This window comes from Neomonachus schauinslandi, chromosome 10 (genome assembly GCF_002201575.2).
Source record: "Neomonachus schauinslandi chromosome 10, ASM220157v2, whole genome shotgun sequence".
NCBI classification, from domain to species: domain Eukaryota; kingdom Metazoa; phylum Chordata; class Mammalia; order Carnivora; family Phocidae; genus Neomonachus; species Neomonachus schauinslandi.
This window is the reverse complement of record NC_058412.1, coordinates 114623342-114645146: the sequence shown is the minus strand read 5'-3', so window position 1 is coordinate 114645146 and position 21805 is coordinate 114623342. Positions and strand designations below refer to the sequence as shown.

The 21805-nt window shown below is 39.8% G+C and overlaps 2 protein-coding genes across 4 annotated transcripts in view; one reads left to right on the top strand and one right to left on the bottom strand.

Moving 5' to 3' along the window:
• LOC110579391 (transient receptor potential cation channel subfamily C member 4 associated protein) overlaps positions 1-21805 on the top strand; it is a 65629-nt gene that overhangs the window by 18801 nt on the left and 25023 nt on the right. For all 3 annotated transcript variants that reach the window (XM_044918604.1, XM_021689017.1, XM_044918605.1), the window contains exons 4-8: positions 1443-1500; positions 3875-3930; positions 6463-6591; positions 12423-12630; positions 20105-20290. In XM_044918604.1, coding sequence (XP_044774539.1) covers positions 1443-1500; positions 3875-3930; positions 6463-6591; positions 12423-12630; positions 20105-20290 — 637 coding nt within the window. The remainder of the gene's footprint in view (positions 1-1442; positions 1501-3874; positions 3931-6462; positions 6592-12422; positions 12631-20104; positions 20291-21805) is intronic.
• LOC123325992 (40S ribosomal protein S29-like) lies at positions 2320-2481 on the bottom strand. The gene has a single exon (XM_044918606.1). It carries the CDS (start codon positions 2479-2481, stop codon positions 2320-2322), a length of 162 nt encoding a protein of 53 aa, XP_044774541.1.

Genomic DNA, 21805 nt, shown 5'->3' with positions numbered 1-21805 from the left:
GAATTCCCCAAATTTCTTTGTTATTAATTTTTAATTTCATTTCATTGTGGTCAGAGAATATGCTTTGGTAATTTCAGTGCCTTTAATTTATGAGGCTTGTTTTATGGTCTAATATGTGATTTATCCTGGAGAAATATTCCATGTGTGCTTGAGTTGAATGTGTATTCTGTTGCTAGGCAAAATCTTCTATAGATGTCTGTTAGAGCTTGTTGGTTTTACAATGTTCAAGTCTTCCTATTTCTTTGGTGATGCTTAGTTATCCATTATTAAAGGTAGGATATTGAAGTGTCTGTTATTTTTGAATCGTTTGTTTACTTCAGTTCTGTCAGCTTTTGCTTTATGTACTTCGAGGTTTTGTTGTTAGGTGCATCTATTTATAATTGTTATATCTTCCTGATGACCATTTTCTCATAATAAACTGTCCTTTGTCTCAACAGAATGGGTTTTTAAATGCATGCTTATTGTAAAGAGTTTAAGTAAAAATTGTGTTGTATTAAAAGTATGTAAAATGAGGGGCGCCTGGGTGGCTCAGTTGGTTAAGCGACTGCCTTCGGCTCAGGTCATGATCCCGGAGTCCCTGGATCGAGTCCCGCATCGGGCTCCCTGCTCGGCAGGGAGTCTGCTTCTCCCTCTGACCCTCCCCCCTCTCATGTGCTCTCTCTCTCATTCTCTCTCTCTCAAATAAATAAATAAAAAATCTTTAAAAAAAAAAGTATGTAAAATGAAAAATGAATGCATATCATCCCCATCCCCCATAGAAATCTGTATTAACAGTTTTATACGTGTATCTTTTGAGATTCTGTTTAATTAACTTAATGTCTGTAAAAGAACATAAATGTTCTTAAAGCAAAAGAGGAATCCTCGTGATAATGTTCTATAGCTTTTATTTTTTTAAGGATTTTATTTATTTATTTGACAGAGACACAGCGAGAGAGGGAACACAAGCAGGGAGAGTGGGAGAGGGAGAAGCAGGCTTCCCGCCGAGCAGGGAGTCCGATGTGGGGCTCAATCCCAGGACCCCGGGATCATGACCTGAGCCGAAGGCAGATGCTTAACAACTGAGCCACCCAGGCGCCCTGTTCTATAGCTTTTAAAAAATTAAAGCCACATTGGATCCCAGAGATTATCTAGTCCAACATGCTTATTTTTTTAAATGAGAAAGCTGAGGCCATGGAGGGACATTGACTTGCCCAAGTTGATATGGGGACTAGGTGGCTGAGCTGTGACTATGGTTTCCTGGCCCTTGGTACAGTGCTCATTCCTGCGAGCCTCACCGCCTTCTGGCTGTGTTGGGAACCAGAGGGTCTTTCAGTACTATGACAGATATTTGGGTCATCAGTTGTCATGGCAAAGATTGTTTTATAAGTTGTGCTTGGAGTTAATTTTGAAGATTTTACCCAATTTTCTTCTCTTTCATTGTTAACTTTTTTTTTAATATATAGCTCCTTGTAGAAATTCTTATGAGGCCTACAATCTCTATCCGGGGACAGAAACTGAAAAGTAAGTATACTTGTGAGCCACTGGTCCTCCTTTCCCAGCTTGCTGATATGATGTGGTTCTAGGGGCTTCTCTTGTTTTCCCTCCTAGCTCAACAGTGAGGGTCTGCCTTCCGTTCAGAGGCAGCATGCACTCTCCTCCCCCACCTAAGAGCTCTCTTTCTTCATTTTGTACTGGGTAGAAATACAGATCTGGGGCTTTAAACGAAAACGTGTGAAAGCCACTGGGCTAAAAGAATTGCATCGTTGTAGTTTCTAATAGTCCGTGGGCCCAGCTTTTGTGTTTTCTCTGGAAATTCTTATTTCTCCTATCTAGTTAATTGAGGGAGTAACGAATAGTAGCCTGGTAAGATCATTTATTTGATTTTAAAAAGTATACATACATTTTTTGTTGTTGTAAGGGTGATATGTGCTCTTGGTAAAAAGTTTAGTCATTACCAGAAATGGTAAAGGTTAGAAAGTCAGAGTGTTTTGGTAGCACATTATTTCTTAAGCTGGGTGTTGGGTCTATGGGTATTATTCTATTATTCCTTCTTGTAACTTATACATGTTACAAATATTATTTTTAGGTATTCAGTATTTAAGAAAAAAAAGAGCACTCTGGCACAAGCCAGAGGTCACAAAAATACATACATACATACATGCCAGAAATCACTTTTAACATTTGATGAATGCCCTTCTACAAACATCACATACATATTTTTTTTAATTGAAGTATTTTTATTTTATATACAATGAGCTAGCATTAAGGTAGGTATCTTGGATATCTGCAGGTGAGGTAGGTATCTTGGATGACCCATTCAAAGAAGTTTACTTAATCCAACTAAATGAAGCCTATATCCTTCGTGTACTGACAGAAATACTGGTGGCCCATATTGAGGCTGTATTTCCTGATCAGACTGTACCAGTTTGAGCATAGGCGGCAAGAAGGAGAACCCTGGGCAAACTTCCTAGGATGGCTCCAGGAGAGCTGCTGGGGACCCATCTTGCTCTCTCAGATGCAACGAGGCAAAAGGAAAAATACGTATTTTTTTAAATTGAAAAAAATCCCCCCCCTTAACTCAAACAAAACGTATTATGTAAGGCCTCATTTGTATGTGCAGCAATGTAAGAAGTTTCATATTTGTCTTTGATGTCTCAGCTTTGTACTCTATCTATATTGGTTCTTCGTATTCTCTGTCTACACTGATAGCAAGTAGCATCTTGTAATTGTCGTGTATTTATTCTCTCTTCCTCCTACTGGGTTTAGAGACTTTGTCTTTTTTTATTTTATTTTTTTTGCTAACCACTGTGTATTCTTTATCTGCTCTAGAGTAGATGGTGAATAAATATTTGATGAATGAGTGAATTGCAATTCCTTTTGAAAATGAAAGGTCTAGAAATGCAGAGATGCACTGATCTGGTATTCCAACCTGCTTTGAAGTCATGAGATAAACGAAAAAGCCCCCACAGGTTGAAAGGTAGTGATAAGGGATGTGGGACATCTGCATTGTCTCCAGATTATATCAGATAACCCTTCTGGTCAGGCTAGTTTGGCAGGGCTGCCCATTATATCTCAGAGGGAGACCTAACATTTTAGAGTTTGTGGCAACATAGGAATGAATAGAAATAGTTTTTAAAAATAAAAGTAATGCTGAGCAAAAACACTTTGTTGATGGTTCATACTCAGTTTTATCCTCTCCAGGCTCAGGGGTCATAAAAATTGTTTCCTTTTTGTTGTATTCCCCATTCCTGCTCACAGAGAAATAGCTAGTTCTTTGTTGGAGTTAATAGGTCAGGCATTAAGAGACCTTTCCCCAACAGAAATAACAAAAAGCAAAACAAAAACACACTTGTGAGTCTTTAGTAAAAATGATACCCTTATTTGCTGCTAGTAGAACCTTCAGTGGAAATCTATAACGTGCAGTCAGGAAACTTACACTTTGGATTCTAGCAGTTCTGCTTTTGGAAGTGTTTCTCGAGGAACCGACGCAACACAAGCAGAAAAAGGCTACACATACATATATGAAATTGTTTGTTTTTAGTCTATTTAAAAAACAAGAATCCCCCGAAAACCCTGGACATAGTCTAAGCAAACTACAGAGGGAACATGGCTATTAAGAGATGACACCACAATAGGTTGAAAGTATGAAGACTATGGAGCTTAAGAAGAAAATGGCTACTCCATCCAACCAAAAATCAGTATACAAATTGGTTTGTAGGTTCTGATGGGCCTCGTGAAAATCTTTGGTAAGCAAGGACTGGAAAGAGGTATGCTAAAAGGAAATAATCATCTTGGAGGGGATTGTGAGGAACAGTTCTAAGGTTCAAAAAATTTAATTCTGTTATGCCATATTTTCAGTGAGAAAAATAACCAATTATTCCCCCTTCACTTTCAGTAAGTGATGAAATGTCCAAGGACTGTTTGAGCATCCTGTATAATACGTGTGTCTGTGTAAGTATGCCTGCCCCTGGGGCCCCAGTTATGTCCCCGCCACATCTGCAGTGCTTGAGAGGGGAAAGTTCAAGTGGGGGTGGTGGACATGAGAGCTATCCTCAGACATGTGGGGATTGGACTTACTTATGTGGGCCTGAGAACCAGCACCAGCAGGTGGAAATTGTGGGGAGGCAGAATTTCATAGAAATTGTTGAGTCAGGGCTGCTCCAGCAGGTAGTGATCTCCTTTAGCCCTGGAGCAGACGCTGACCAATCATTTATCAAGTGGATACATACACTGGAAGAGTGTGTGTAACCTTTAAGATATTATTTCTGTTCCTTCATTTTCCTTGTTAGAAAACAAAACCGGAACCAGAAGCCTCACCAATGTATTAAGCAGGAGACTCTGCTTGGTTGACCTCTGAAAAGGAAAGAATGGTGAATAAAACAGCAATTTGGTAGAAAGGAAAAAGCCTCGCACTTAGTGCTAGAACTGGATTTGGAGTTCTGGCTCCTGGTTCAGTGCTTATTAATTCACCTTCCTGAGCTTTAGTTTCTTATCTATAGAGTGCAGTCAGTAATCTTACTAGCATCGTAGGCTTGTTGTGAGGACTAAGTGGGATGATAGATGTGAAAGCACTTAGTAAAGCAACATACAAGTGCTAGTTTTTGTAAGACACAGTACCTGTCTTTTAGGAACTTATGTTGTCACCTGTATGCAGTGAATCATAATACTCGCCAGAATGAAACAAATGCTCCTATAGAAGTGAAACCTTTATGTTATGAAAATACAGTGGAACATTTAATTCCATTTCATTTCTGGCCGCATTCAGAAAGAGATTTCAGGCATTCTTGTGATATGTAAAATCTACCAAGATCATAAATCATAAATTTAGAAGTAGGTAAGAAAGAAACGTGTAGAACAAGGTGAGGGTGGGGCGCCTGGGTGGCTCAGTTGGTTGGGCCACTGCCTTCGGCTCAGGTCATGATCCTGGAGTCCCGGGATCGAGTCCCGCATCGGGCTCCCTGCTCAGTGGGGAGCCTGCTTTGCCCTCTGACCCTCCCCCCTCTCATGCTCTCTCTCTCTATCTCATTCTGTCTCTCAAAATAAATAAATAAAATCTTTAAAAAAAAAACAAGGTGAGGGTATAACATATATGCAGGAATTGGGCTGACCAAAAAATCATCTGTCGTCTGGATGGGGCACAAATTTGGGTTTAAGCTTCTTACCAACCAACACAAATAGGGAAGTAAGTTTCAGCACTTAATACAGTTCAGCATCTGTAACAGTCCCATGCAACAGAAATCAAGCATGAGTCACTTAAATTATTTTAAGGGGTGCCTGGGTGGCTCAGTCATTAAGCGTCTGCCTTCGGCTCAGGTCATGATCCCAGGGTCCTGGGATCGAGTCCCACATCGGGCTCCCTGCTCGGCAGGAAGCCTGCTTCTCCCTCTCCCACTCCCCCTGCTTGTGTTCCTGCTCTCGCTATCTCTCTGTCAAATAAATAAATAAAATCTTAAAAAAAAAAAATTATTTTAAATTTCCTTATAGTCACATTTTTTTAGAAAGGAAGAAAAGAAGTAGGAAGAAATAGGTGAGGTTAATTTTAATAATATCTTTTATTTAGCATAGTATATCAAGATTATTCCAATATGTAAATAATGTAAGTAATTATTAATGGGATATTTACCTCCTTTTTTGTACTAAGCTTTCAAAATCCAGTGTGTTTTTTATACCTGGAGCACATCTCAGTTCAGACTAGCCATGGTTCAGGTGTTCAGTAGCCACATGTAGCTAGTGGACAGATAGGTACAAACAGACCGGTAAGATAAAAGTAAACTAACCGTTCAGCTAACACACAGCTTCTCTTGCAGTTAAGGTCAGTAAGAACTTGTCCTTATTTTAAAAGCTGACATGTGTATGATGTAATGACTCCATCACCGGCAACTTCCATGTAGTGATTAGTTTTATGAGGTTGTTTGTTATTAATGACACCTAATGTTAATAATATTCCAGCAAAACACAGTTCATGAAAGAAAGAAAGGAAGGAGGAAAGAAACAAAAATGTAAAGAACATAGGATGATATGGTCCAATTCTGTGCTGATCTGGCTTAATTCCAGGGATTAGGCAGAAACCAAGAAATGTCTGACCGAGCCTGCTTTGGGGTGGAAACTTGTGCAGACTGTGGCTGACCTGGAGTAAGCATGTCCTGCCTAAAGACATTTACATTCCAAATTTAAAATGTACTGCTGGCCAAATAAAACTTGGCCTACTGGATGGTAGTTTGTAGCTCCTCATTTAGTTACTAGGCAGATAGATACTAGGTCAAGAACCAATGATGAGCCTACCGTGAAAAAACCCCTCCCCCCAAAATGCATTTGCACACAATGTTTTGTATGTAGTTTTAGTGATTTAAGGCCTTTGCCAAGAATTCCTGATGTAGCTTGGAATTGCTTTTCCAGTTTCTAGAAGGGGGATGCCTTGCTTTTCACTTTTTATTTTGTGGTTATAACCTATTTTGCCTTTTCTCTCCTTTTCCCTTGTGATAGACGGAGGGAGTTACAAAGCGTTTGGCAGAAAAGAATGACTTTGTGATCTTCCTGTTTACATTGATGACGAGTAAGAAAACATTCTTACAAACAGCAACCCTCATTGAAGATATTTTGGGTGTTAAAAAGGTGAGCTATGTTTTCCAGCAGATGGGTGACCTGATGGGGGAGGGTGTCTCAGACAATTGGATTCTCAGACCTGAATGATGTACAGAGCTCTTTTAAAAGAAAATTCTTCCATATTGCTAGTGTTAACTTTTTTTTTTTTACTTAAATATATTCAAGTACAAAACTAGGTCATACTCCTTCTGATGGTTTTTGAATGATAATAAAACCTAAACCAGTATATAATTTGAAATCAATCTAATGATAAGACTCAAAAGTTCAGATTGACTTGGTGAATTTAATGGGATGGCTAATGTTACTTTGTTGAAATCAGTTTGCCCCTCACCACTGCTGTATGCTCTGTGATGACTTCATTTTCCTACCGTTTTTCTTTATTTGAATGCTGTGAAACCTTCCTTCATTCGGATATGTTCCCCTGTGTAGTGATGTTCGACTTTTACTTATTAAGTCCACTTCTGTTTATTCTCATTAGTCTTCAACAGTAAAGTTTAATTGATACCAGCATAGAGGACACAGATGTGAACACTGACATCCTGCCACTTGGTCATAAGATGAACATTCAAAAGATCCAGAATATGCTTTAAAAAAAGACACAAAGGAGTGTCTGGTTGGCTCAGTCGCTGGAGCATAGGACTCTTGATCTCAGGGTTGTGAGTTCAAGCCCCATGTTGGGTGAAGAGCTTACTTACAAAAAAAAAAAAAGAAAGAAAAAAGAAAAACCAAACAACTGTGATTGAAATGAAACAGTAAATTAAAAAATTATCAACAAGAACTTACCCCAAAAAACACATCTATAGACCTCTGCTAGATAATCACTCTATTAGATTTTTGCATAATGCTTGTGAAGATGTGGAGCTTCCTTCCCCAGTCTTTGTTCCACACCTCCATGTTGGTTGCAGGCTGGCAGATTTCTTCCTCTTACTACTGAGGAGGCAGGAGCAGACTCTTAGAGTTGCTGTTGCAGGGAAAAGGCTACCCATGTGCATTGTGGTTACCCCAGCTTTCATTTCTGTCTTTCTGTTGCATTTTCCCCAGGCCCTGCTTGTCATGCACAGGAGAAGATGCACAAGTGGTCCATTGTCTATAAGAACACACTGGAGATGTGTGTGGGTCCCAGACAGACTCTTTGTGCCCTTTGATAAAAAGGCTTTGTTATTTTTCCAATAATTGTATGTTCCAGCCAGTGTGTGAAAGGGGGCTCCCAGGGCAGAAACACCAGACTCCCTGGCAGTCTGAGCACAGGAGTCTAGGATTGGTCCTTCCTATCTTTTCCTGCTTGTCCCTCGTGCCCTGACATGCTCATTGTGTGTTACCAAAAATAGTGATGAGCTCTGCTAGACATGTTTACCTTGGTGCAGTTTGAAAGGGGAATAGACACCACAAAGAAAATGGGAACCCAAACCACAAACTGGGAAATGATATATGTAACCCATGTAACTAACAAAGGATTGGTATTCAGAATTTATCAAGAGTTCTTAACAAATCAGCAAGAAAAAGACAAATAGCCTGGTAAAGAAAGGTGGGGGGGAGGGGGCAATGATATAAACAAACATTTCATAGAAGAGAAACAAATAATCCATAAATAGGACATGTTTAACTTCATTGATGATCAGGGAAATGTAAATTAAGACCACAGTGAAAGAGAGAGCAAATGTTGGTGAAAATGTTATCATTGGTCTTTCTTTCTTTCTTTGGCTTTTTTTTTTTTAAAGTAGGCTCCATGCTCAGCATAGAGTCCCAACATGGGGCTTGAACTCACAGTCCTGAAATCAAAGCCTGAGCTGAGATCCAGAGCTGGGTGCTTAACCAGCTGAACCACCCAGGCACCCCGAGAATGTGTATCATTGGAATCACTTATATACTGCTGATACCTTTTTGTTCCTGTAGAATCTGTTTATCTTTCTTTGTTTTCTGGTTGAATATGTGCATACCCCGTGACCCAGCACCTCGGGAAGCACTACCCTGAGGGCTGAGGCATCATTCTTGTGCCTGGGTCATCTATGCCCAGGCATGCTCGTGGGTAAACTCAATCCCAGAACAGTAGTTCTTAGAAATGAAAACACTACATCAAAGCCAAGAGGTTGTGAAATCAATTCATTCATTGGGTCCACCAGCTAAAAAGAAAAGATCCAAGAGTGTCAGTCATGTGAGGGTATTGTTTAAGTTTTTGTTACATATTTATATATTCACCTATGTATGTTTTATTGGGTTGTGATGGAAATTTTTTCTTATTCTTGGACATTGTCAGAATGGTTTGGAAGCCACCACCCCGGAAAAACTTCTGCACATGTACATCAAGAAACACATAAGAATGTTTATAGTATTGTTTCAGAGTTAAAAACTGAAACCAAATCTATGATCCATCCACAGGAGAATGGATAAATTTTCTCTATTCACACAATGAACATTATAGAGTTGTGGAAGTGAATAAGCTGTTGCTATAGGCAACAACGTAGCAAAATCATAGAAATTGATAGAAGTCAGTTGCAGAAGACTGTATATAGTATCTTTTTATTTTTATTTTTTTTAGAGAGAGTGCAAGCAGGGGAGGGACAGAGAGGGAGAGAGAGAGAGAGAATCCTAAGCAGACTCCACGCTCAGCATGGAGGTACCAGTGTGGGGCTTGATCTCACAACCCTGAGATCAAACCTGAGACAAAATCAAGAGTTGGATGCTTAATCAACTGAGCCACTCAGGTGCCTGTAGTATATCATTCTTATAAAGCTCCAAAATAAGCAAACTCAACTGGTACATATAAAACTATTTTTTTAAACAGCAAAACAAAAATAAACAAAATTCAGGATTGTGGTTACCTCTGGCAGAGAGGCAGGAAGAAGTGATAGGAAAGGCACACACAGCTATTCACTTGGTTATGCTTCGTAACATAAGTTGTGTGTATTAAATATTAAAATATAACACAAGGAAGTGGTCTTGAAGGGCGGTGGAACCTGGTTCGTGACCCATCACTAAGTTAGGGCTAGAGGAACAGGGCTGAAAGTTATAGTTTCCTCTAATAATAATAGCTAACATTTGTTATGTACTGGGGGAAGGAGAAGGCAGAGGTGGAAGAAGCTATTCCCAAATACCCCTCAGCAAGCTCCTGTTCTGCATTACCAGAAATAAGAGTGGAGGTCATGGGGGCTTCTAGGAATCATTCACTGTTCAATACACATTTACCGAGGCCCTTGCTACCAAGTCTTATGTGCTGAGACTCTGGGAAGAAAGTAAGACACACTCCTCCCTCAAGGCAGTGGGAGTTTATTTGGAGATAGATGGAGGAACAGGTAATTACAAGAAGTTGTGATATGTGCAGTGATAGAGAAATACCCAGTCCAGTGGAAGTGAATTAGTGACATGAAGGGTAGTAGGTATTTTCTGAGGAATATAAAGATGTTTCAAAAGAAGAGAAGCTCATGTAATGCACATTTGCAGATTTTAAAGAAGAAAAAAAAATGAGAATATAACCAAATAACAAAAAACATTTCATAAAATTCAAGTCATTCATGATAAAAGCTAGGAATAAAAGGAAAGTTCTTAACTTGATAGAGGATATCGAAACTTACAGCAGACATTAAAGTTAATGTTAAAACTTTGGAAATATTTCTGTTAAAGTAAAAAAAAGACGCCTGCTATTGCTTAGTCTAGATAATTGGTTACGTGTGCACATACACAGGGAGACACCTATAGGAATGGTCACTGCAACAGTGTTTAATAGTGAAAAATTATAGTCCACCTAAACATACGTACATATATATGTATGTATGGTTAAATACATTGTGGAGTAAAGCAGTGAAAAATGAATGAATTAGAGCTACTTCTATCAGAGTAATTAAATCCCAGTGTTGAGGGGTGCCTGGCTGGCTCAGTCAGTAGGGCATGTGACTCTTAATCTCGGGGTCGTGAGTTCAGGATCCGCATTGGGCCTAAAGCCTACTTAAAAATAAATGTTTAAAAAAAAAAAAAAAGTACTAACTTTCTCTTGTCTAAAGTGACCTAAATTAAAAAATAAACTCCAGGGCGCCTGGGTGGCTCAGTTGGTTAAGCGACTGCCTTCGGCTCAGGTCATGATCCTGGAGTCCCGGGATCGAGTCCCACATCGGGCTCCCTGCTCAGCAGGGGGCCTGCTTCTCCCTCTGACCCTCTTCCCTCTCGTGCTCTCTGTCTCTCATTCTCTCGCTCAAATAAATAAATAAAATCTTTAAAAAAAAATAAAAAAATAAAAAATAAAAAATAAACTCCAGTGTTAACTAAAAAGTAAGGTATAATGTGTCATTTGCACTGTGCATACAGAACAATACCATGTTTTAAACATGTACAACATAGCAATTCACTGATTTTATACATTCAGCTCTGCTCACCATCATGTCACCACACATTGTTATTACAGTATTATTGACTATATTACCCATGCTGTACTTTTCATCCCCACGACTTATTTTATAACTGGAAGTTTGTAACTCTTAATCCCCTTGACCTATTTTGCCCATGCCCCCCCCCCCAATCCCCTCCCTTCTGACAACCACCAGTTCTCTGTATTTGAGTCTTTGTTTTGTTTGTTCATTTGTTTTGTTTTGTAGATTCCACATATGAGTTGAAATCATATAGTATTTGTCTTTTCTCTGACTTATTTCACTTGGCATTATACTCTCTAGCTCCATCCATGTCACTGCAGGTGGCAAGATCTCATTTTTTATGGCTGAATAATATTCCATTGTATATGTATACCATGTCTTCTTTATCCATTCATCTGTGGATGAACACTTGGGTTGCTTCTGTACTTGCTTATTGTAAATAACATTGCAATAAACGTAGGGGTGCATATATCTTTTCAAATTATTGTTTTTGTTTTCTTGGGGTTAATACCCAGTAGTGGGATTACTGGATTGTATTTATTTTTAATTTTTTGAGGAACCTCCAACTGTTTTCCATAGAGGGTGCACCAGTTTACATTTGTACCAGCAGTACATGAGGGTTCCTTTTTTCCATATCCTCTCTGACGCTTGTCATTTCCTGTCTTTTTAAGATTAGCCATTCTGACAGGTGTGAGTTGATATCTCACTTGTTTTGATTTGGATTTCCCTGATGATCAGTGGTTGAGCATCTTTGTTGGCCTTCTGTATGTCTTCTTTGGAAAAGTGTTCAGGTCCTCTGCCCATTTTTAATCAGATTATTTTTGGTGTTGAATTGTGTGAGTTCTTTATATTTTGGAGATTAGCCCGTCATCAGATAAATCATTTGCAAATATCTTCTCCCATTCAGTAAGTTGCCTTTTTGTTTTGTTGGTGGTTCCCTTTGCTTTACTACCATATATTTTTATGGAAATATAAGAACATGTGGGAATAATAAACACAGTTCAAAATAATGATTACCTCTGGTGGGAGAGATGGGAATACAACTGAATAGGAATACACAGGGGCCTTCAGCTATATTTGAAATATTTTATTTCTTAAAAAGAGAACATCTGTAGCAAGAATGGCAGTTCTTCAATTATGAGTGATAAAACTTGCGTGGTAGGCATTTCTTTTCTTTTCTTTTCTTTTTTAAATAGGCAAAATGAGCCACATGAGCAAAGAGAGAGAAATAAGAATAGTGGTGCTCAAAGGGTTTAATCCTCAGAGCAGTCCGCTGAGGTATCTTAGTCCCATTTGACAGTTGAGCAAAGACTTAGAGAGGTTCCATAACTTACCTATGTTTACACAACTGCAGTTTGCAGAGCTGGGATTTGGACCTAAGTGGTTTAGCTACCAAATCCCATTCTTAAGGGAAAGGAAAAGGGACGCATCCAGTCTTGAATGAACTGAGCATGGGGATTGTTTTATTTGTGTCTCCTGTAGGAAATGATCCGACTAGATGAAGTCCCCAATCTGAGTTCTTTAGTATCCAATTTTGATCAGCAGCAGCTTGCTAATTTCTGCCGGATTCTGGCTGTCACCATTTCAGAGATGGATACAGGGAATGATGACAAGCACACACTACTTGCCAAAAATGCTCAGCAGAAGAAGAGCTTGAGCTTGGGACCTTCTGCAGCTGAAATCAACCAAGGTAAAGTCTCTAAGTTTTCAGAATTTTGAGATTATGGCTCTGAGACCCCTTTGTAAATTATCTGCTCTTTCAGTATCTCTAGAGAGTGGTTCATGTGAGGGCTCCTAGGGTCCACTTAGAGTATGTACATTTTGTGTATGTGTGTATCTGTTCATTATTTTAGGGGGCCAAGTCCATAACCTTTATCAGATTTTTGAATGGATTCAGAACCTCAGAAAAGTTAAGAACCAGGGGCATCTGGGTGGCTCAGTTGGTTAAGCATCAGACTCTTGATTTCGGCTCAGGCCATGATCTCAGGATCATGAGATCAAGCCCCATGTCAGGCTCTGCTCTGGGCATGGAGCCTGCTTAAGATTCTCCCCCCGCCCCCCTTCTCTCTCTTAAAAAAAAAAAAAAAGAGTTAAGAACCATTGTTTATCAGAATTATAAATACACATACCCTTCTATCACTAAGCCTCTTCTGGGCCTTTATCTTATATAGGATATGATGTATATTCAAGGTCATTATTGCAACATTGTAATAACAAAAGACCAGAAACAAGAGACCACTTAATTTCTAGAATATTTACGTAATGGGAAATTTTATAGCTTTTAAGAAAAAAGAATGAAGATCTCTGTGTACTGATACAGGAAAATAACTCCAAGATGTATTGCTGTTAAAAAGGAAAATACAGAGCTGTGTGTATAGTATGATACTTTGTGTGGTAAAGCAGACATGGGGGGAATAAGATCAGATGTATTTGTTTGCTCGTATACAGTATGCATAGAAAGCACGTACAAGAAGCCGAAAATGGTTACCCATTGGGGGTGGCTGAAAGCGAGGTAGATGACAACAATGGAAGTAGGATTTTTTTTTTTTTTTTTTAAGATTTTATTTATTTGTGGGGCGCCTGGGTAGCTCAGTCGTTAAGCGTCTGCCTTCGGCTCAGGTCATGATCCCAGGGTCCTGGGATCGAGCCCCGCATCGGGCTCCCTGCTCAACCGGAAGCCTGCTTCTCCCTCTCCCACTCCCCCTGCTTGTGTTCCTGCTGTCGCTGTCTTTGTCTCTGTCAAATAAATAAAAATCTTAAAAAAAAAAAAAAAAAAAAAAGGACTTTATTTATTTGAGAGAGAGGGAGAGAGGGCATGAGTGGGGGGAGGGGCAGAGGCGGGGCTCAATCCCAGGACCCCAGGATCATGACCTGAGCCAAAGGTAGACGTTTCATCGACTGAGCCACCCAGGCGCCCCAGAAGTAGGACTTCTTAATGTATTATTTTATATATTTGATTGTAGAACCATGTGAGTGTGTTAATTTCTTCTCTACCTATTGCTTTTTGGTAGCAAGGTAACTTTCTTCTGTTTCTATACTGGTCTAACAGATTTGGGGGAAATTTGGCATTTATCTGTTTTGGTTATGAGAGTATAGATGATCCATCTTTGAACTAAAATATTTATATGTCTTGGGGCGCTTGGGTGGCTTGGTTCGTTGGGCGACTGCCTTCGGCTCAGGTCATGATCCTGGAGTCCTGGGATCGAGTCCCGCATCGGGCTCCCTGCTTGGCGGGGAGTCTGCTTCTCTCTCTGACCCTCCTCCCTCTCATGCTCTCTGTCTCTCATTCTCTCTCTCTCAAATATATAAATAAAATATTTATATGTCTTAAAAGCTAGTTCTTGAACATCAACAAGCTGCAATAACATATAGCTGTGTGCCTTAGGGTTAACTGAATAACCAAGGTGAAATAATAAACTTCAAAGCAGTAGTAGAGAGCCAGGATCATCCTTGGGCAGCCCTGATGGTGCTTTGAAAACAATACTTTGTTTCTGAAGTCCAGTTGACTAGATGGTGCATTCCCAGGCCTAGCTCTGCAGAATTGCTAAGTGCTGCACAGCAGCCTCCCTTCTGACTACTGAATGTGAGTCCTCCCTTAACTCTGTGAACACTAGTTATGAACACCAAATGGTCATAACTGTATTTCTAGGTTATTAAGGAATATAATTTGACAGGTTTTAGTCATACGTCAAAACAGAAATCTATGAATCTGTGGACCACAGGTTGGTGGTTCCCCCTTCCAAGCTTGTTTTTCTTCCTGAATCCATAGATCCGAGGCCTACCTTGGTCTGTGTAGGCTTTTCTTCGCCTCCTTCCTCCTTTCTTTTGACTTTTAAGGAGTGCTCATTTTAGCAAATCATGAAATACACATTCTTAAAAACATGTGAATTTTATTATAACTAAATTTTACCTTAAAGCTGATGTAAACACACTGACAAAAGCTCACATTTGTTAAGCTCCTGCTGTGTAGCAAACATTAAGCTAACTGCGTTACCTGGAAGTGATTTTATTTACTCCTCCAAGCAGCCCTATGAAATAAGAGATTGGCATCCCCATTGCACAGCTTAGGAAATGGAGGGTCATAAAGGTTCAGTATTGGATACCTGTGTGTGCTGAGGCACTAAGTGACTTTTCATCTTAGTTTCCCATTTAAGGAATCTGTTCTGGCAGATTATTTTTATCCTGTTAGTATCGAGTACCTTCATGTACCTGTTTATAAGCTGCCTTAAGTGAAAGCATCATTCTTAGAGGACAAGGTATTCTAGTCAGTTGGTTTTTTAATTAACTGAGTGTTAACCCCAAACCCAGGTTTCTTTGATTTGGGTCATTAAAAAAAGAAAGTCTTCATAAACTGTCTAGGTTCACTTGTGTACCTATGTGGCTAACCCATGAGATAATCATGTGATGTCTGCTTGTAGCTTTTGAGTTGAAGCTTTAGTAAATGTTGTATTTTAGCACGTGATGTTGTACAGGGTCTGACCTTTCCCAGCTCTCTGACCATAATTCCTGTTTCCCTGCCCCCTACCCCACACACATTTTTCTCCAGTCACATGCCCTGGGAATGCCAAGGTGAGCATAATTAAATCACAAGTACAATGTGAAAGATCTTAGTCCTCAATGTTGTCATGCTTTAATTGAACTCCAGTACTAAATGGTTTTAAATAGAGGCATGTGTAATAATCATCTCAGGCTGTCATAACAAGATACCATAACTGGGTGGCTTAAACAACAGAAGTTCATTTTCTCACCATTCTGGAGGCTAAAGGTTCATGATCAGGGTGCCATCAGCATTGGTTTCTGGTGAAACCTCCCTTCCTGGCTGTGGACGGCTGTCTTCTTACTGTGTCCTCAGGTGGTCTTTCCTCTGTGTATATACAAAGAGAAAGCGATTTCTGGTGTCTCTTCCTCTAAGGACACCAGCTCTGTTGGGTTAGGGCCCACTCTTAATGACACCATTTAATTCCCTCTCTAAAGGCCCTGTCTCCAGATACAGTCATGTTATGAATTAGGGCTTCAACATATGAATTTGGGGGAGGGGACACAACTCGGACCATAACAGTATGAAAAGTGGACATGTTTTTGCTTTGTTTATTAATAAACTGTGGCTGTTTTCTTGCCCAGCAAAATAATGATTTATACTCTTTTCCTGGAGCTAATATAATAATAAAAATATTAGAGCCCTTTTTGGATTTCTCAGAAGTACCAGTTCTTCTGTCCATTCAGAGGGGGAACAGATGGTTTCATCAGGGGGAAAAAAATCATTCAAGAGTTTAGTCAGAGACGTAGGTGAAGCCATAGGCCAGATAATTATCAATTTATAGTTGACCTGAGGTAAGAGGTGCTGATTTCTGTAAGCTAGGACAGGATTCAGAATCCTCTCAGTTGGAAAGCAGGGCCTAAACTGAAGAGGAAAGTTTATGGGAATATTTCAAAGTCCTGATGTTTTAACAGATATGAGGAGAAGCAAGGTATGCTTTTGCAGAAATTCTCAGACGTTGTGTTTCAGTTGTCAGCCAGTTTAACATTAACCAGTAGTGTGGGTCACTGTCGGTAAGGCCGCGAGAGTTACAGGGACACTGTGACGCGGGGTGCCAGTTCCCAGGGGTTGTGTATAATTTGATGAGCATAATTGGGCCAGTGACTTTTTTCTGGGGAGAGAGCCCATAGCTTTCATCACTTTTTCAAGAGATGAGTGATTCACAAAGGCTTAGGAATCTCCAGGGTGGGGGTCGGAGTCTCAGAACCTTGAATGCTGGGCAGTCACATCTGAAGGGCTGTGTTGAGTGTGCAGGGTGGGAAGAACAGGTCTTAGGAACTGTCCTATGAAGAATAGAGAAACTGCAGCTATTCATCCTGCAGAAAAGTGGTTGAGAGTAAAAATCCAGCTTTGGGAGGATTTTCATGTGGAATCCACTGTTTTATTTATTTTTGGAAAAAAGCAATACATATCTAAAATTTCTTAAATAATAATAATGAGTGGATATAGTGTAGAAAGTTTGTTCCCTTCCCTGTGGCACCCTGTTACATTTTCTCATGTGTCCCTCCAGAGAAATTCTCTATATGCCCAGTCTGGGGGATGGAGGAGGGAAAGAGATTAGCTCCTAGCTGTAGAGATGGTGGTATAAAATAGGCACCCTTCTGCCCCTTGTTTTTTTTTTTTTTCACTTAACTTTATCTTGCAAAGCGTTCTATTGCAGTACCTACAGAATTGTGTGATTGCTTTTTACAACTACGTAGTATTTTAATATATGGGCATACCACAATTTATTTAACCAGTCCCTGATTGATGGAAATTTGGTTTATTTTTAAATCTCTTTTCCTACAAATAACAGTCTTGGGTATGGAGTGTGATGTGCTGGATATTTGCCTTTTATACTTTGATAGATGTTGACCGATGAACCCTGCAAAGCACTTACTGGTTCATTTTCCCCCACCCTGTACACCATTCCCATTACAGGGCCTTTTTAAACTTCTTGATATTTGTCAAGCCAGTAAGTAAAAAATGGTATCTCAAAACAAAAAAGCTATCTCTGTGTATTTTTTTAAATTGCGGTGAATGTCACATAAACAAACCACTTAAAGTGAACAACTCAGTGGCATTTAGTACATTCACAGTTTGTGCAGCCACACCTCCATCTATTTAAAGAACATTTTCATCACCCCAAAAGGAAACTACATACACGTTAGACGGCTGAAATCCCCCATTCTCCCCAACCCTGGCAGCTACCTGCATTCTTGTTGGAGATGTGCCTATTCTAGATACTTTCTAAATGGAATCCTAGAATAGGTGACTTTTTTTTTTTTAATTTTTTTTTTTTATTCTTATGTTAATCCCCATACATTAGAATAGGTGACTTTTTGTACCTTGCTGCTTTCACGCAGCATGATGTTTTTGAGGTTCTCCTATGCTGGAGCACATCAGTATTTCATTTCTTTTTATGGCTGGATAATATTCGTTATTTGTCTATACCACAATTTGTTTATTCGTTCGTCTGGTGATGGACGTTTGGGTTGTTTCCCCATTTTGGCAGTTGAAGTAGTGCTGCTGTGAATGTGTGTGTGTATGTATCTGAGCACCTGTTTTCAGTGATTTGGGAGATATACTTAGGAGTGGAATCGCTGGGTCATGTGGTAATTCTATGTTTGACTTTTTTTTTTTCTTTTTAAGATTTATTTGAGAGAGCGAGCAAGCAAAATGGCGTGGGAGGGGCAGAGGGAGAGGGAGAAGCAGGCTCCCTGCTGAGCTGGGAAACCGCTGCAGGGCTCCACCCCTTACCCCAAGATCACACCCTGAGCAGAAGGCAGCCACTTAACCGACTGAGCCACGCAGGGACCCCTATGTTCAACTTTTTGAGGAAAAGTTAATTTTAATATAGTTTTAATTAGCTTTTTTTCAAAAAATGAGGTCAGACAGTGTAGTCACTAATCTATAGAGGATGGAAAGGGGGCTAAGATGATTTGCTGAGCTCTGTGCTGGAACTGAATTTGTATGACTTTGTATAATCCTAACTAATTTGTTGTAATTTATTTTATATTTGAAGAATTTTCTTTAATATTGTTCTTTTGAATTTTACTTTAAAATTTTTCATTTAAATTCTTCACACAGAGACAGGTTTATGACACATATAACATTATAATGGTACCTGTTTACCCATCACCTAGCTTCAGCTGTCCATGTCTCTTTCTCTGTATCTCTTCACTCCTCCCTACCTTACTTTGAATTATTTTGAAGCAAATCCCAGATATCATAAAATTTAACCTGCATATATTGCAGCGTTCCCACAAGATAGCGAGCCTTTTTAAAAATAACTCCAACACCATATTATACCCCCCAAATTAATAGTAATATCTTGGTATTATTAAATACCTATTTATTAATTTTCAGTTAGATGATGCATTCATGTGGTTCAAAAAAATCTACAGATTTAAAAAGGTGTTCATTGAAAAGTTTCCCCCTCACACTCTTATTTCCAGTGGCCTGATTCTCTTGCCTTTGGTAGCCACTGGTGTTTTCTATCCTCCCAGGAAGATTTAATACATGTATAAGCAAATCCATAGAGATGTTAGCCCTTATTTTTAAAGAAGGTTAAATGATAGATCCATGATCTACCACCTGGATTTCCCTGCCTCCACAGTGTATTATGTTCTCTTTTGCTGATCGGAATATCCATCTTGCTACTGTGAGCAAAATGGGATTAAGGGAAATAAGAGTTGGGTGATTATTCAGTTTCTTTGTTTACCTAAAAAAAAAAAACAACAACTTCTTTCTTCCTGCTAGTACATGTTTGTTACAGGAAAATCAAACTAGAGAGAAGTAGTTTTAAAAGAAGCATTTATATCCTTTCGTACTCAGGAATGGCCACAGTAAACACCTTGTTGTATAGTCTTCATTCTTTATGTGTATATTATGTGCATATTTTAAAGAAGCAAATTTTTTTTTTTTTTAAAGATTTTATTTATTTGACAGAGAGAGAGACAGCGAGAGAGGGAACACAAGCGGGGGAGTGGGAGAGGGAGAAGCAGGCTTCCCATGGAGCAGGGAGCCCGATGTGGGGCTCGATCCCAGGACCCTGGGATCATGACCTGAGCTGAAGGCAGACGCTTAACGACTGAGCCACCCAGGCGCCCCAGAAGCAAATTTTTTTAAAAAAATAGGCTTAAGCCAATACTGTTTAATGATTTTTTTCTCTAACAAGTAAATTTAAACATTTTTTTGAGTCACTCTGTATAAAGATATGTGTGTCTTTGTTTTTAGTGTCTGTTGTATTCTATTGTATTGGGATATATTGTGTTTAATCGATATGCTATTGATGACCATGTAGTTATCTTTACCTTTTTGCTGTTGTAGATTTCCTTGCAGGAAATCCCCAGAAATGAGCCTCCTGGCTCAGACACACAGGTTTAAGAAATTAAAGTGATTTCCAATTTATATTCCCGCCAGTAGATGTAAAAGAGCCTATTTCCCTGTACCTGCTATTGAACTTGTTTCTATAATAAGTACTATTTTACTTTGGCTTAGCATTTCATTTTGAAAGGAAACTCTGACTAGCTACTGTCAGATTAAAAATCATTCCTATCATGCAGGTAAGGAACAGGCTCATTGTTTAGGGCTTTACAGCCTGTCTCTGTTTTGAAAATGCACTCTTTTGTTCTCTCCATGGCAGCGGCCCTTCTCAGCATCCCTGGCTTTGTTGAGCGGCTTTGCAAGCTTGCGACTCGAAAGGTATCAGAGTCAACGGGCACAGCTAGCTTCCTTCAGGAGTTGGAAGAGTGGTACACCTGGCTAGACAATGCTTTGGTGCTGGACGCCCTGATGCGAGTGGCTAATGAGGAATCCGAGCACAATCAAGGTACTTGGGATGGGTTTTCTATGAGGTGGGGACTTTCCCTTAGGCTCCTGGAGCCATTTTTGACCTCTTTTCCAAGGAGGATTAATTGAAATTTGCTCAAAGTAGAATTTTCCTCAAAGAAGTCCTAGATCATAACTGTTAAGACTCTTTTGAAAGCTAGTGACAGAAACCTCTTTGAATTCTCTCAGAGTGGACCTGAAAGCAGGGAGGAGGGACTGGCTGGATCCAATAACAAGAGCATTCTTAGGAACTCAGAGTCCTTTCCGTGTCTCTTCATTCTCCATGGTTCTCTGGTGTTCTCTTCTCATTGTTCTGATGAGTAGACTCCTAGTTTCAGCAACAGCTTCCTGGTGAAGGGCTCTGGCCCATCTTGGGTCAGATGCTCAACCCTTAAACGTTTGACCCTGGCCAGCAGGATGGGGTCAGATTGTACAAACCCAGGAATTCTCACTGTAAAAGTGAAGAGAAGTTCTGTTTCCAGGATGGCAATGTGTGGAGTTCTGTGGACCTGCTCCCCATGGCAGCTATAAATAAAACCTATAAACAATGACAAATCCATCCATGTAAAGTCTATGGAAGTTGTTCTAAGAGCATACAGTAAATGAGGGGATCTTCAAGCTAATCTGCTAAAACTCAGAACAGTGAGAGTCTGTGACATTGGAAGTTCTGCTTGTTGGAAGTTCCACTCTGGGCAGGTTGTGGCCAAAAAGATAGAACCCTCAACAGGGGACATGATTTCCAAACAAGGAATATGGTATCTCACTGTTGAGGAGGAGGGCAGACCGCCAGCTTTTCTCATCCCCTCCAACTCCAAGTTGAAGAGGCTGAATTCTTGATGAGTGTATCCTACAAGTCAGGGGCTCCCTGCCCCAAATTCATTGAGATATAATAGATTTATAACCTTGTATAAGTTTAAAGTGTATAGCATGTTAATTTGATACATTTATATATTGCAAAATGATTATCAGCATAGCATTAGCACCTCATCCCATCACATAATTATCATTTCTTTTTTGTGGTGAGAACATTTAAGATCCACTTTATTAGAGTCTTTCAAATATTACTAGCTATAATCACCATGCTGTACATTGGATGCCCAGAACTTGTTAATCTTAGAACTGAAAGTTTGTACCCTTTGACCACTATCTTCCTATTTCTCCCAACCTCTGATAACCAACATTCTACTGTTTCTCTGAGTTTGGCTTTTTTAGATTCCACATGTAAGTGATATTATACAGTATTTGTCTTCCTCTGTCTGACTTCTTTCATTTAATTCACTTATTTCATATAATGCCAAGGGCCTTCCGCCTCCCCCCCCCCCCCCCCCCCCCGCCCCTTTACTACACTCTGTGCACAAGCTTTGCCCTAGGCCTGGCAAGCAAGAATTCTGTGACCCTATTGCCCTGGCCCCAACTCACTTGTAGGACAGAGATTCCATGCAGGGATTTCCATGCAGCATGCAAGCTGGGAAGGCTAAGAGTTTGCTGACCCTGCTCAGAGTAGTGGGGCACCAAG

Coding starts and splice junctions, on each gene's coding strand:
- LOC123325992 (XM_044918606.1), bottom strand. CDS start 2,481: ATGGGTCCCCAGCAGCTCTCCTGGAGCCATCCTAGGAAGTTTGCCCAG.